Genomic DNA, 17,009 nt, shown 5'->3' on the forward strand with positions numbered 1-17,009 from the left:
TTCCAGAAAGGCTACATTGCATGCAAGCTTTTTACCGTGTTAAAAGGGGGGTGGTGAAGTCTTGCAACATTTATTATTCAGACCAACAACCTTTTGCTGCTGTCCATATTCTAAACACATTTTATATTAAATTGTATATAATATGTACATTTAATGTTATCATTAAAGTTTAAAATTAAAACCTGTGATTGGGCTGGCGATACTGTTGACCAACCCACCACTGTATCAATGTCATTCAGTTTAGAATAAAATTGTTAGACAAAGACAGCCATGCTTTTATATAATAGGAGGAACATCTTGCTCTCGTGGTATAAAGGTGGAAGACATCAGAACATCTTATACTCAAAGCATTAGTCAAATGCTCCTGATATGAGGTTCTATAACAAAAATCAACAAATGTAACATTGCTTTTAAATAAGCTTTATTTATAATTAGCATTGTATAAAGAAACATACATTATGATACATGATATGATAGTATGATAGTATTTACATCAGTTTGTCAACTGCAGACTGGACATTAGCAGCTTATGCAACTGATGCTGTATGTTTGCAAGTATGTACAGATGAGAGGTCACTGAGGAATGGTGGGGCTGTGAACTTTTGTCATCTACAGGAACATATGCAACAAAACAAACAGTGTTTTACACAGCTCGGACACCGGTACCATGATCTCTGGGGCAACAAAAGGCATGAATATTAAAAGCTGTTGTAGGAGAAACTTTATGTATTAGCGTCAACAAAACTATTAAGAAATATTAAAACAAAAGTAACCTACAACTCCAATATGCAAGTGGATTTAGTCACTCAGATGTTTTGCGTACACTTGCTTAATTACAAAATGGCTCAAAAGACTTTTAATACAAGTTGTGTGTTCACAAGTCTGTCAGTTTTAACTGTCCACCAATATCCCACTCCATCAAGATGTCTCTGAAAATGGCTGTCTTTATCTAATACAAAATGGTAACAAGCACATTAAACTTTAAAAAATAAACATACATTTAAAAAAACCAAACGTGTTCTGATAAAGCAAAGTAACTTGAGTGGGTGATGAGATGAATGAGTACATAAAATTAGGAATCCAGAACACGGATTCGCTGAACTTTATGGTCAACTTACCGTTGGGAAAACAAAGGTTCAGTAAACATTATGGTAAGCCCTTGTGTAAACTATTACTAAATGCACAGACACAGTACCTCTAAATGCATGTGACATTTACCATTAATTAAGGCTCAATGCTGCCAATGTGAGTGAGACAGCAACAAATGGCATGTGATATGTGGTGTGGTTAAAGTAAAAAGGCTCATACATTATTAGACATAGCGTTTTCTAAGGAAAACATAATCTGTGACCAGAAGAGTTCTAGCATAGGCTACATAATAATAAGACATCACATTATGCAAAAGAATGGGGGGAAAAAAGGGCTGCCAACTCTTAGTTGCTTGTGTAGATGCAACAGTTTCTGATTATTCGGCTAACCTCCCTCAAGTTAACCTGCCAATGTTCCCTAAATTGGCAACTTAAAATATCTTCACAGTAAATTATAGAAAGGAAAAAACAAGTCTCAATGAGGAATTTAAAGCCAACTCTAACACTGGAAGAGAGACTTGTGTTCAAATCCATGAAAAATTGGCATGTTTACAAGTAAACAAAGTGAATATGAGGATCGCTGAAATGTTCTATGGTCTGAGGTCCATAGAAATTGTACCTGAGAACGTTTGGCACTCGCTGTTGCTATCAACAACTTGCTATCAAGCACATAATAACTGATTTGAAGAAAAGAAAAAGAAAAAATACATATCTAGTAAGTGGAAAATTAGGTTGCTCAAGAATATGAAAATCTATTCCATCATGCCAACCTGATGCCTAAATGCCAAAATATTAGAAAAAAAAGAAAGAAAATTCCCTTAAACTTGTACATTTTCTTCTCCTAGCTAAAGGAAAACCACTTTTTTCTGCTCTGTTCATTATAAACATACTAACATAAAAATATGGTTCCTGAGAGAGAGAAAAAAAATCTAAACTGACAAAGCAGAGTACAATCCACACTGATAATGAGATTAGACTTGCACGTACATCCCTACACCACTATATAAGAGTTAGCCCACACTATTAAAACTAAATCTATTAAAATATTTTTAAAAAGATGGAGATGTGAAAAGAAAGAGCATAGCATACATTTACACCTATAATATTGCAAGTGCACAGACAAAAAAAAACGAAAAATAATAAAAGAAGAAAAAAAAAAAAATTACAAGGCATGAGCAACAAGCATGGAGGCTATAAAGCTGTGGTTTTGTGAAGTATAAATAAATCCCTAGAAGAAAATAAAAACTTAAACCAACATATCATGTGAGTCTATATTTCTCATCTCTTATAGTTCCAGATGCATTATTTTATAATCTGCAAATTCGCTCTATTTATATGCTTGCATTTTACTATTTACTATTTCCAGCCTGTCTTATCTATATATAATATCTAAAGCTATGCATATACCAGATATATAGTGTCTTATTTAATTCTTATCCTATGAGCAGTGATAAATGGAATCAAAAACAGTTTTCTAAGACATAGGGTTTGTTAAAATGACAATATTGTAACTGTCTAAATGTATATATTTAAAGAGGTTAAAGGAATAAATGATAACATTGATTCGGTTTGTCTCCCAGCTCCAGATGTGACAGCGATATGTGGTGTAGAGGTGCCACATCCAGCGAGCAGAGAGACAGAAAGGGGTTCGGGAAGAGCAGGAATAGGGGAGCACAGATATGAGGAGAGAGGAGGAGGACGGTAAACAGGGAACTTTGGTGAGGGTCCTTTGACAGCCGGCTGCTAGAACTTGCCTGCGTTGGCCAGGAAGGGCACAGAGCCAAACGGATCCTCAGGGAGTGAGGGCTGCAGTACCGGCTGCTGTCTGTCTATGCTGCTGGCCTCCACGCTGACAGATCGCTCTACTGGCTTTTCTATGGGGAAGAAGACACATTGAAAGTGTTAATGTAGCAATAAAGCAGGATGTGTATGCCCTCTGCTGGAGAGGGTGTAGAATACTAGAAAAGGATAGATGTGTGGATGCAATTCTAAAAAGGAGAAAAAGCGATGGAGAGAACTACATTAAGAGCCACTGTGACATTTACAATGGTCAGGATCTAAAGAAAAAACACACAGAGACACTTGCTTGCTCTTAGAAGGTCAAACTCTCGATCGAGAAGCTCCTCTTCTGTGAGTTTGGAGAAATTGTCTTCTCCAAATGGGTTCCATCCAGACATATCAGGAGGGTTATTGACAGTCTGAGGAGAAGGGCTCAAGACCTCCACAGTGGACACTGGGTTTCTACTACAACAGAAAACGGGAAATGAGTGTATTAAATTGATGTATTGAGAAGACATGTATTAAAAAAGTGACAGTAATAGAAATACAATTAAAAAAAAAAATCTATTTCAAATAAATGCAGAGTTTTTTGAAGGATCATGTGACACTGAAGACTGTAGTGATGGCTGCTGAAAATTCAGCTTTCCCATCACAGGAATTAAATTACATTTTAAAATATATTCAAATGGAAAAGTTATTTTAAATTGTATTAATATTTCACAATATTAATGTTTTAATCAAATAAATGTATCCTGGGTGAGCATAAGAGATTTATTTAAAACTTTTGAATGGTAGTGTAATTCTAAATTCTATCACAGGACCAAAACGGCAAACTAAGACTCATTCAGTAGTGAGACAGTTAAACTGAATCTACATCAGTAATAACGTCCAAGGTGCTTGCCTAATGTTAGTGAAAGGGGTCTCTACTGGAGAAGGTCCGGGAGGGTTAAAGGAGGTCAGCGGGGCCTGGAACTCCAGAGGGGAGATATAGGGCACCTGGACTGGAGCACACTGCTGCTGCTGAACAAAGGCCTGCTGGTACTGATGCATCTGTAAGAAGACAAGCAAAAGAACTCAGTTAAACTAGTAATCCGTGGCCCCATTTTCATAGGCCTGCGGTTGTGTGCTAGTGCTCAGAACATATACAAGAGACATGAAAGAAACAGCCGTATCACACCGCAGTTATAATATTATTGCAGCATTTGTTGTGATGCTAGGATAATTGTTGCAATGTACTATCCTAGAGGAAGATTTAAGATAAACTCAAACCGATTTCACGTGCATCGATATATTTGGCAAGTAGTTGCGTAATAAACAGGATAGAATGTAAAATAAAACTCTTTCGGCTAATTCAAGACCTGTGGTCATGCTGGATATTTTGTGATAATGACTAGAAAGATGGCTGTTCATCATCCCTTGCTTAACTTTCCGCTTAATATAAAAGTGCTTTCTTCATACAAAATGACCATGAGGACACAGGGAGATAGAAAGAGAAACACAGACAGAAAGAGCGCCACAGAGGCCCTTGAATTTCCCTACAGTGTAATTGCCTCATATGTTACAATTTAACACAGAGAATCGGTCGATTTCACCACCACATTCAATCCCCTGATGGTTTTGCATGGAGCAGATTGCATCTGAAATTAAACAGATGGTAACCATTCGGTGGAAAATGAGCTAAAAATTGCTCCGCCTTAACATTATGTATTTAGCGAAAGTCAGTTAGCAACATTTCCTCTTTTAGCATAAATACAACTCAAAGAAATTATTGACGGCTACGATTAGGCGACATTCACTTGGATGGAAAAACAGTTTGGCACTGATTCAGTGAGTGAGTGGGGCCAAATGAGTATTTGAAGGCAAAGACAGTCTAATTTCAGACTTCTAGGAAAATTAATTAAATACAATATACAACATAACCTACTGACATGCGCATAGTGGATACATTTACTTTTTAAAAAGCAGCACCATCCTTCTCAATGCATTTTACTTTCCTTCACAACTTTCATTTATAAATAAATCTCTCCTATATTAGAACTGCATCTATTTCAAATTGGGCAAAATTCCTCTTTAAGAAGTGAACAAATGGCCCTGCCACTAATGTTCTGGGTGTATGAGGCGTCTCACCAGGGCAGTGTAGTGAGCCTGCTGTTGCTGCTGGGATTGATATATGGGCTGCTGCTGCACCATCATCTGCTGCTGAAGCATATGCTGCTGCTGCTGCATCTGAAGACTCTGTTGCATGGCCTGATGATACTGCGAAAGAGAGAGACAGAGATGTCAGTGGACAGTCGTGATGAGTGTGGGAGTTTAATTTATGCTTCTCAATATGTTCAGTAACACAGTGCTGTCATAGGGTTTACACCATCACATGGTATAAACCTACAGCATCGTACATTTAAAATTCAGACCAGCAGGCTTGAACTCGAGACGACAGGACATTTAACACAGAGAGATCACAACACTGCCAGTTTTTTTGTTGTTGTCGCAAATAAGAATGCATTTTTTAATTTAACAATATGATAATAATATGAAAATTTGCAGTTTGCCAGCTTGGCTAGAATTTTCTTAACCACTCCCCTCCAACCATCAGTCTGCTATGAGCAAGAGTTGAAAAAGGGGTGCACTAAAATAAAACCCTGGCCTTTATTCAATATTACGTTTTAATAGGAAATGTGTCAACACTGAAGTAAAGTCATTTGCAACGTCCAGTTCACGCAGACTTTAAAAAGGTGCAATTCACCCCTGGCAAGATGGGATTTTAATAAAACTTGGCTGTCTAAATATTTAATCCGTGCAACATCACTAGAGAAAAAGGGCTGTGGCATCCTCTTTTGCCAATATCCTCTTTATACCCATAATGCACTTGATTTTGGAGCCATCCGACTATCTGTGGGCAGGAATGCAAAAATGCAGAAGTTCGACTTGTAGTCTTAAAGGGATAGTTCACCCACAAATGAAAATGTGATGTTTATCTGCTTATCCACAGGGCATCCAAGATATAGGCGACTTTGTTTCTTCAGTAGAACACAAATTAATGAAACAGAACAGTATTTATATAATTTTTTAGTTTCGCGAAACTCAAGGCTGTTGGACATAAATACTGTTCGGTTTCTCGCACAAACCGATCGTTTGGTGTCTTAAGACATCGATGTGCCATCACAAACTGCAGGGTTTCATTTGGATTTGTCCGTGCATGTTTTTTTTTTACTCATAGATTTTGTTACATTTTGTTACCATTCACATGCATTATACGACAGCGACTGCAACGGTTGGAGTTAAAAATCTTAATTTGTGTTCTACTGAAGAAACAAAGTCACCTATATCTTGGATGCCCTGGGGGTAAGCAGATAAACATCACATTTTCATTTTTGGGTGAACTATCCCCTTTAATAAAAGATCTCAAAAGTAGAGGTCGACCGATAGTGGATTTTACAGATACCGATAACTAGGTTGGACCGCACTTGCCGATAACCGGTTAATCGACCGATAGTTTTTTTTTTTATGGATACTGGAAAAAATAAAAAAAACAGAAAAAAAACATTAAAACAAGTAAAACAGTGCTGAACTTTATTACAAGGAATAAAAGAACGGTACTGATCCATGAAAATGTGCCAAATTAAAAACCTATGAATATTAAAATGAGAAGTTCTAACAGAAAAAAAAAATTCTGAACTTTTTAACATTCCAAAAACATTTAAATATTACAGGTCAAATTTGTTCCTTTAGCTATAACCTAGAAACATGCATGCAACAAGGATGTATTAGCTTACATGAACTATAAAGCATTACGCAATATACATTTTTACAGCATGTATTATATGAGCACTATAATTGTACCTTGATCATACATGTTAGTCCATAGTGCATTAACCAAGGTTAACAGATAACATACTAACAATGAACAATACTTCCACAGCATTTATTAACCTTAGTTAATGTTACAAATGAAGTCTTATTGTAAAGTGTTACCATTTCATATAAATCCAAACAGTCTGCTTTTTTAGAAGCCGATTATCGTTATCTAAAAAAAAAAAACCGAGTGCGCTTCTGCTTTCTTTCGGCAGCATGACGATACAGTTTGCTTTCTCACGTCACTAATTTTATATATGCAACATTTGGGGCGGACTTGCGTGTGTTTTTATCACATTGTTTAGCCTGCTTTAGGTACTGCTAATGTTAGCGTCATCTCAGCCTCGACGACAAACATACACACAGCTGTTCTTCACCTGTTAATGCAGCATCTAGTCAACAAATTAATTACTTTATAATGATTTGTCAAAAAGTACTGTGGTGTTCTGTATTCGTACCGTTTCGCTGTCGTGTTTTAAACACGCATCTGATGTGTCAGCACTCTCTGTGCAGCGCGTGCAGCCACACGTGTGAATGTAAACAACAGTTTTTATTTGGCCTCTAGAGGCCGCTCTCGTGCTATATAATGCCAGCAGACCCTTATCAGAGCTCTCATACTGTGTAATAAGAGCGCACCCGTCTCTGCCGCTCCAGCAACGGACGCAACCCGGAAAAACTATCGGTTGACCTCTACTCAACAGTCCACCGGATGATGCAAAATGACGCAATTTGGCAACTTTTGCTGATTAACCTTTACGTATATTACCGACACTGTAACAATGCTGATTGAATAACGGCTTACCTATCTTTTATGATTGCTTGTAGTTTCAGAGTTGGCCAATGGCCATCTGACCCATTAAAGTCGGCATGAAATAAATTCAAATGAATTCATCCATGCTTTTTTATTTTGAACTCTTAATTCTTAATCAAAACGTCGTAACTTCCTGTTCTGTGAAAATAACCTGCTCATTTCCTACAATCAACTGTAAGGTTTCATCCAATTCACAACCGATGGACAGAACCAATCCATTTCTCAAATCTGTCACAATACGGAAGAAAAGATCTGTTGCTACTGTATTGTTACAATATGACTTGGAGAGATGCATTAACCAGAGAACCAGCAGCTGTGCTTTGATAGTCAAATTAAAAACACAAGGCACCACCTGTTTGTGTAGCGCTGCAATGCCAAGAGACGATACTGACAAATGTATTATTATGGATTCACCGAGTATTGCTATCTATTTCTGATGCAGAAAAGTTAGTTCATGCATTCATGACCTCGAGACTAGATTACTGTAATGCTTTATTAGCTGGTTGTCCTGCATCATCAATAAACAAGCTACAGTTAGTCCAAAACGCAGCTGCTAGAGTTCTTACTAGGTCAAGAAAATATGATCATATAACACCAATTTTATCATCTCTACACTGGTTACCTATTAAGTTCCGTATCAATTACAAAGTATTGCTACTGACCTATAAAGCCCTAAATGGTTTAGCTCCAGTGTATTTAATGGATCTTCTATCGCCCTACAATCCATCGCGCTCTTTAAGATCACTAAACTCGAGGCTTCTGGTCATTCCTAGGATATCTAAGTCCACTAAAGGAGGGAGGGCATTTTCACATTTAGCTCCTAAACTCTGGAATAGTCTTCCTGATATTGTTCGAGGTTCAGACTCGCTGTCCCAGTTTAAAACTAGATTAAAGACGCATCTCTTTAGCCAAGCATTCACATTAAAATTACCTTTTATACTACAGTTAAATCGGATCAAAAGCATTAATATTCTGAACAGCAGCTATGCAAATTATTTCCCATCTGCTTTTCTGTTGTTATCTCGGGACACTAGTCCCGAGGTAAATAGTTTGTCAGCTCCAGTTTGTATCCAGCCTCTCATGGAGACTTCAGATGCCCCAACACCTGTGATGAGACGACTCAACGCCTGTGAAGAGACGACTCAACGCCAGCGTTGTTATGGCCTAAATTAATACATGATTGATTCTTAGATCAATCATGTAGCTCATCAATCATCTTAGATCGTTTTCTCAGATTTTGCTTTAACATTCTCTTTCTAACATTTTTCAATGTACATTTATGAAATGCACTTTCTGTAAAGCTGCTTTGAAACAATGTGTATTGTGAAAAGCGCTATACAAATAAATTTGAATTGAATTGAATTTCTAAGCAATTTCTGAATGTAACACCTATCAAATTAATGTTCTCAAACTAGGAAGTCATTCCTTAAAAACAAAATCAAAACATGATAATGTTTATCAGAAACAACTAAAATTGCAGAAAATAAACTGTTCCACCATATTCTTGGTAGTTTATTATGTGTAAACAAGTCATCCATCATGTGCTCATGAGAAGACCACAATATTTCATCCAAATAAGAACAAAACTGTGTCACAGCAAGGTCACAACACACACACGCTATTTATGCCACTAGGATTTTCCAGTTTCTTAACTGGGTCAATAAATATAAAACATACACATCTGATGCTGATATGAACCCTTGAAACTGCGCTTGTGCCTTAATAGTCATTTTAAAATATCTGCAGGAAATTGGTTTAAACACATCTACAAAGAGCCTTCAGTAAGGCCCAAAACCTGCACACTGGTCTTGACCTCCTGAGCCACTCATTACCTGTTGTATGTACTGTAGCTGCTGCGAAGTGACTTGCTGTTGGTGGTGGATATTGTGCTGTTGCTGCTGCTGCTGTTGTTGATGATGTAGCTGTTGTAGTCGAAGGTCTCCAGGTTGCAGTTGCTGTAACACTCTGTTCTGTTGACTGTTGCTCGGCATCTGCGCAGCCGACTGCTGTCCATTTCCAGGAGCTGAGACAGGAACACACACCGTAAACGGTCAATGCTAATTTCTCCAGAGGAAAAACAGTGCACAGACCATATTTAAGAAAATATGGATTATATTGTTCACCTTTCTGGCCGTTGCTAACTGTGCCTGAGGATACAGTCATTTTCACAGGAGTTACAGAGCTGGACAAGGGCAATACATTACTATTTGCAGCTTTGGGTCTTTGCCTGGGTGCGATTGATGTTTCTGTTGGTCCAACTGAATCTGTTATTCTAATGAAAAAAGAAAGGAAAACATGCTACTTAAATGGTCTGTTGAATTTAAACCATGAAAGTAACACAAAGCTCTAATGTGTTACCTGGCTTTTGTCAGGCTCTTCTTAGCAGCAATATCACTAGCAGTAAGGGGCTCCGGCAATGAGGTGGGAAGGGGAGAGTTCTGTGTGGTAGAAACCCCCCCAAAAAACATAATCAACAATGAAATAATTAGAATTCTGAATCATACTAGGGGATTTACAAAATAAATAATCAGTTCAATTAGCTTCCCATAATCTATGGCTACATTCAAACTGTCTGTACAAATCCGATTATTTGTGTATGCGATTAGAATCTGATCATCCTTACTGTGTATCTTGATGGTTCAGATCCGATTAGTGTATTTCTCGTGGTGCTCTGTTTTTTGTTTTTTTTAGAAAATCTGTATTTGTCTCTTTGTCAATGTTGTGTAGGTATGCCTACATCAAAAACAACAACAATACAGATGTTGTCTTATGTCAACATGCAGTCTCGTGTTTTAAGTCTTATGAGGCAGCGGCAGAAACGTAGGAGGCTGGAATGTGCAGCTTTATTCTACCATTTCCAGTGTTCTCAAAATTCAGAGTTGTGTAGAACAGGCTGACTAACAGTATATTGTAATTTTCCACTCAACCTGCAATTCGATCTGCAAAAAAACCCTGTTTCCTACAACAACATCTGACATTTTATGTTGCATAAGAAAGTGACATAGGCAGAAAAGCCTGTGAAATATCAGCAGAGCAGTCAGATGTGATTTGAACAGGATTTCAAAACACATATGATTTTACTTTTGGATTTTTTAAAATTGTGTAATGTCATGTAATTTTTTGCAGCTAAATAGAATCAGATTACAGTCAGATATGCACAAAAATTGAATGATTTGGACTGGCAGTCTGAACAAGGCTTATGTCTGGAAGCTTGTTTCCGCCACAGAACAAAACATTTGAAAAGATAATTGGCTTTTTTTCTCAGAATTGCAAGATATAAACATGCAATTACGAGTTATAAAGTCAGAATCGCAAGTTATAAAGTCAGAATTGAGAGATATAAATGTGCAATTCTGACTTCTTTTCTCACAGTTGCGAGTCCAATTCTGAAGAAGGAAAAAAGACTGACTTTTTTTCTCAGAATTACAAGTTTATCTCACAATTCTGACTTTATATATAGCAATTGCATGCTATAAAATCAGAAATGTGAGATCGCAATTGTGAGAAAAAAGTTGCAATTACCTTTTTTAATTCTGTAAACAAGCTTACATTCTTATGTGTCAGTAACTTACAAAAAGATTTGGCACTGGACACTCCTTTCCAGCTAACCGAAAAGCAAAGTAAGAAACTTGATAGATGTCAGGTCTCTTGTCTTGATCAGGCTCTAACATGTATCCTGTGGAATGACAGAAAATGGCCATTATCAGATGAGTTAAGGGTGCTTATATTCAATCAAGAACAGATCACCCAAAAAAAGAAAATTCAGTCATTCCTAATCAATGGAAAATTATGACAGAATCTGTGGGCCCTTTTTGGATGAACTACCCCTTTATGTGGAAATGTATAAACAATCATAGACTCCCCAGATTCTAACCAGCCCAATCATATGCCAAGAAATTAGAACATCTCAAAATATCATATTTTATGTTTCAAGAAAGTCATACAAGTTTGGAAAGACCTAATAGTGACAGAATTGTTATTTTTGGGTGAGTTCTCTCTTTAAGAGGAGCTGGGACACAAGTATGCAGTACCGCTATACTACCAGAGGGTGACGCTATTTTTTATCTTAATTTTAAAACTCCACCACAGCCTGTGCACACACCCACATTAAACCATTTTACACTAAATCATTTCAAATCTCTTGGGAATATTTGAAAGCTGCTTACTTATTAAACAGTGCAACTTAGAGGAGAATTTTGAACCGTCCTGAACAGCAAAGGTTCCGTCACATATGGCAACTTGACTCTCCCCAAATGGAAGTGTGAAGAAACACAGCTTGTACAACAAGCATCCAAGCGCCTGGGAAAAAGAGAAAACAAGAAACTGTAATTCCACACAAAGACATTCAATGCATCAGGTTTCACTGCTCTAACAAGTAAATACTGCACTGTGACAGCACTTTTAATGGCTGACAGCTGCTCAGTGGCGTATGAGATTAATTCTGAGAATTTTCTTCTATTTTCAGACGGAGCAAATGGGCAGGAAGTATTGTCATACATTTCCTCTTCCTACCCAAGCAAGTTCTGACACGATGACCATGAACTGCTACCATCTGCACTGGTGAAATGAATCACAATGTGAGCTTTCCACTGAAGGATGTTCATGGGAACTGAGGGCAGACCATTTCTTTTCTATTCAGTCCAGCATTTGTTTGGAAGGAAAAGCAGTGAAAAGAGGCTAGATTACCTACCTTTTACAGCATGTCAAGTTAAAGAGGAAGTTTGCCTTCATGAGGCCCTCATTCCTGTCTTTACAACACTGCCAGAAATCAGGAAACTCTTTTCTTTACTGCTTTCCATCAGGCCCACATGCACATAACTGCTCCTCAGCTCTAGTAAACATGTCTGAAATGTGTCTGATTGCATCTTGTTACAGACTAACTTAAACAAAATCTACTAATTTCTACACCAGTGCACCTTGATACATGCCTCAATTTTTCATGACGCAAAAGAAAACATAAACAAAAAGATCAACTTTGAAACAATTTCAAGGATAGCTGTAAAGCACACCCCTGAGAGCCCTCATTTATGGAGGAAACCGGTTTCTCATTTGTGTCTGCTTTGTCAGTCTGACCAAACCAGCTCCCCAGCTTGTTTATATGTTGGAGACTGACATGGGAGGGAATGAAAGAGAATGAGTGGGTGGAGGAGAGGGAGAGAGAGAGAGAATATATGTATGTGTATGTGTGTGTGTATATGTTTGAGTTCAGTGCCTACCCAGATATCAGCCTTTGTGGTGATGGCTTTCCCTTGGTACAAGTTAATCATCTCTGGGGCGCGGTATGACAGAGTCGTGTACCTAAGCAGAGAAGAATGAAAACAACGGAAGGATTAAACGCATTAACTCCCTGGCACCAGAACTAGTAACAAGAAATGACATCATCTGGACAAGCTTAACACATTTTAAAAATGTCTTTATATTACATGGACAAAATGTAAATTCGCTGAATATACAAGCTTCGAGAAATCAACCACAGCCATTTTCTGTTATTTTGTCCACTACAATATGCAAACTTTGACTCTCTAGAACTACAATGCTCAGAATTCACAAACGCACTATCATAGAAAAGTTTGGGGTCAGTTTTTATTTTTTGAAAGAACATTTTTATTAAAAAAATACATGCATAACAAATGCTTCTTGGAGTGAAGTGGACAATCATGAGATCCTGCCTTGTATTTGTATTTTAACACGGTTATACTACAAAATAAAATTATATTAACAAAATCAACATCCTAAGTTTCTCACACAAAACATGCCTTGAATGAAGACTTGAATGGACTATTCTTTTAGAACTTTAAATGTCTTTTTTGGAGCTTGACCACCTGTTGCCCGCTAGTCCTCACCCCCTTGTTACATGAAAAACAACATCCCTGCATTAAGGAAGCCCCTCTATGATAAATGAGTAAATAAACACATTTCTACCGCTTCAGTATTCAATAATTTGTCAATTATTTTTAATTTATAATGATACAGATGATTTCTATTTTAAATGAATGCTGTTTTTTTTTTACTTGCTATTCAAAGAATATTGAGTTTAAACCAAAAATATTAAGCAACACAACTGTTTTCAACATTGATAATAATTAGAACGGTTTCTTGAGTACCCAATCAACACACTAGAATAATTTCTGAAAGATCATGTGACACTGAAGACTAGGGTTTTGATGCTGAAAATTCAGTTGTTTTGCCATCGCAGGAACAAATTACATTTTCAAATAAACAGTTATTCTAAATTGTTACATTTCACAATATTACTGTTTTTACAGTATTTTTGTTATAATAAATGCAGCCTTGGTGAGCATAAGAGACTTCTTACAAAAAATTCTTACCAACCCCAAACTTTTGTACAACTTGTACAATCGCTTGCACAATACCCCATTTCTGGACAGGGAACGGATTAAATTTAATTAGTCATTTGATGAAACAAAGTAATGTTATTTCAACAGTAATACTAGTTTAGCAATTACATAAAAAAAAGTTAATAAAAGACATAAAACTGGCATGGTAGTAAATGAAATATACAGGCGAGGGTTTATCAAACAAAATATTTGACTGCATAATGAGTCCAATCATTATAATAATCCTCAAGTCCTGTGCTTGATGTTACAAAAAAAAGTGAAAGTACCATTTGTAAATCCCACTGTAATTCAGAACTCCCCACTGTATTGTAGAAAGTCTTACTTCTTGATCTCATCCTCCACGGCAGCTATACCATCTTTATGTGGAAGCAGAACTTTGTGCGTGGCACTTCCAAAATCACACAAGACGTAGTTTCCCTGGTCATTCAAGAGGAGGTTTTCTACCTGTAAATACAAATTTGTTAGTGATCTTTGTTAATAGGTCAAACTACTGTAAATTCCAACAGTCAAGAGACAAAGGCAGGAGAGGAAGGACATTTAATGAAGACTATTCTTATAGTACTTTAAATGTCATTTTTGGAGCTTGACCACCAGTGGTCCTCATCCCCTTGTTACATTTAAAACAACATCCCTGCATGAGGACAAATGAGTAAACAAACGAATTTCTTCCGCTTCAGTGTTCAATAATTTCCCAATTATTTTAGACTGTGATTGGTTTTGACTGGTGGGAAAAAGTGTTCGTTTGAATGGCACCATTGGCCTGTTCCCACACTTTTCTGCCAAAAGGGCGGCCTTGTTTCTTTCAAGCACTGCTGTTTTTTACAGACACAGCATAGCATGCCCATCTTTGCCTGGGCTTTACTAATGTTTGACACTAATAATGTTTGTGAGCAGAGTAATTGGTTTGGAAGATCATGTCTGGTATCACTGTGCTGAACTGGTATGGTGAGGACATGCTTCCCTAAACTAATAAGGAGTGTCCTAAATGTACCCTTTCAGCTAGTCAAACACAGTCAGACAAAAGAGAATCAGTGATCAGCCAGAGTGGCTTATATTGCTTTCCAAGATTTATGAAATCACATACATGTAGATGAAAGTGCAGACACGTCAGTGCTTGTGTCTACAGCTTTACACCTGCAGTGAACTAATTTAATTGGCTGCGAATGAACTCCATGAAAATAATTTATATCCAGGGTTTGACATTAACTTGTTTGCTCACCAGCCACTGTGGCTAGTGGTTTTTCAAAGTTACTAGCCAACTCAGCATTTTCATTGGCCACAATTTTTACAATGATACCATGGGCAAAAACTGCCATATAGATATTTTTTATATAAACTTATAATTTGGCAGCAGGTATATTAGGCTGCTGTCACCTTAAAACCTGACACATGGATCCATTATACTGTTACACATGCGTTTTCTTTCTCAACGGTTTACATTCACTTAAAACATAACGGTTTATGTGAATACTCACCAAGACCAGCATTTTGACATTATTTTGTGTGTATTTGATTGTTTAAGCGCCATAAGCACTGAAAAATAAATTAAATTAGTGCTGAGAGGCAACATTACAGGGAGTGCAGAATTATTAGGCATTTTTTTTCCAGGCACATTTGACCAATTCCAAACCACAGTAATCCTAATAACTACTATTGATTTAGTATTTAATAATGTATAAGTGATATATAATTGTTCATGAAGGCTGGAAATGAAAATCACCTTATATTCAGGTGTGCAGAATTATTAGGCATGTTTTCTTTTACAGATAAATTGAGCCAAAAAAGAGATTGAACTCAGACTGAAAAGTCAAAAAGTATTAAATGCCCATGAGAAGGATGCAATACTAATGCAATACTAGACATTGCAGTTAAGGCGTGACCATTGGACAGTGAAATGCTCGTTGGGTCAGCAGGATCTGACAAAAACAGGTGGTGAAGAAAAGACACCTGTTAACTGCAAAAAAAGAAGTCTCAGAGACTTCAGTTAGGTAAAGAATCCTAAAAAATGACCCCCACTAGATAAGAATCACAAGCTGAAGTGTTGTAAAATACATGAAGAAGGTTTTTTATAGGCTTTATGGACAGATAGGTTGAGAATGACTCTTGAAGGACCAGCTCCTCATCCTCTAGTTTTGGGAGTTCATTTTTAGTCCATCTCTGAAAAACGGACTTCAGGATGGACTAAAATGAACTCCCAAAACGTACTGCCAGATTCTGGAAGATGAATTCTTCAAACAGTGGTACTAGAGGATGTGGTGCTGGTCCTTCAAGAGTCACTCTCAACCTATCTGTCCATAAAGCCTATAAAAAAACCTTCTTCATGTATTTTACAACACTTCAGCTTGTGATTCTTATCTAGTGGGGGTCATTTTTTAAGATTCTTTACCTAACTGAAGTCTCTGAGATCCTGACACCTTGCACTTCTGGAGACTCCAGGTAGGTTGCAGCTCTGGAAAATGGTGGCGCTGGAGACTAAAGGGTTCCTGATGGTTTCACCCTTAATTCTTCACCTTAATTCTTAATTCTTTTGCGGTTAATAGGTGTCTTTTCTCCGCCACATGTTTTTGTCTGACCCTGCTGACCCAACGAGCATTTCACTGTCCAATGGTCACGCCTTAACTGCAATGTCTAGTATTGCATTAGTATTGCATCCTTCTCATGGGCATTTAATACTTTTTGACTTTTCAGTCTGAGTTAAATCTCTTTTTTGGCTCAATTTATCTCTAAAAGAAAACATGCCTAATAATTCTGCACACCTGAATATAAGGTGTTTTTCATTTCCAGCCTTCATGAACAATTATATATCACTTATACATTATTAAATACTAAATTAATAGTAGTTACTAGGATTACTGTGGTTTGGAATTGGTCAAATGTGCCTGGAAAAAAAATATGATCAGAAAATCAACGTGCCTAATAATTCTGCACTCCCTGTATGTGCGCGCAATTTATGTGGGAATGAGTAAAATTATGCGCAATAAGTGCAATTTCACTCAGAAATTCAAGCCCTGCTTTCCTTGCCATTAATGCTTAATAACACTCCTACCCCGGTGGCTGGGATATACATTAACCTACCAACATCCGTGGCATAATTTTTGGAATGACTTATCGAATATTGCT

At 37.2% G+C, this 17,009-nt stretch overlaps 1 protein-coding gene across 4 annotated transcripts in view; it reads right to left on the bottom strand.

Moving 5' to 3' along the window:
* The window catches only part of bmp2k (BMP2 inducible kinase), a 53,570-nt gene that overhangs the window by 4,438 nt on the left and 32,123 nt on the right, over window positions 1-17,009 (bottom strand). For 2 of the 4 annotated variants that reach the window (XM_079815144.1, XM_079815141.1), the window contains exons 5-15: window positions 14,212-14,333; window positions 12,747-12,828; window positions 11,697-11,829; window positions 11,103-11,206; window positions 9,889-9,968; window positions 9,654-9,802; window positions 9,363-9,553; window positions 4,995-5,123; window positions 3,769-3,917; window positions 3,175-3,332; window positions 2,843-2,962 (exon numbers count right to left, since the gene is read on the bottom strand). In XM_079815144.1, coding sequence (XP_079671270.1) covers window positions 2,843-2,962; window positions 3,175-3,332; window positions 3,769-3,917; window positions 4,995-5,123; window positions 9,363-9,553; window positions 9,654-9,802; window positions 9,889-9,968; window positions 11,103-11,206; window positions 11,697-11,829; window positions 12,747-12,828; window positions 14,212-14,333 — 1,417 coding nt within the window. The remainder of the gene's footprint in view (window positions 1-2,842; window positions 2,963-3,174; window positions 3,333-3,768; window positions 3,918-4,994; window positions 5,124-9,362; window positions 9,554-9,653; window positions 9,803-9,888; window positions 9,969-11,102; window positions 11,207-11,696; window positions 11,830-12,746; window positions 12,829-14,211; window positions 14,334-17,009) is intronic. The other 2 variants (XM_079815143.1, XM_079815142.1) reach the window with 1 other exon arrangement.

The sequence above is a fragment of the Gobio gobio genome (genome assembly GCF_949357685.1).
Source record: "Gobio gobio genome assembly, chromosome: 4".
NCBI lineage: Eukaryota > Metazoa > Chordata > Actinopteri > Cypriniformes > Gobionidae > Gobio > Gobio gobio.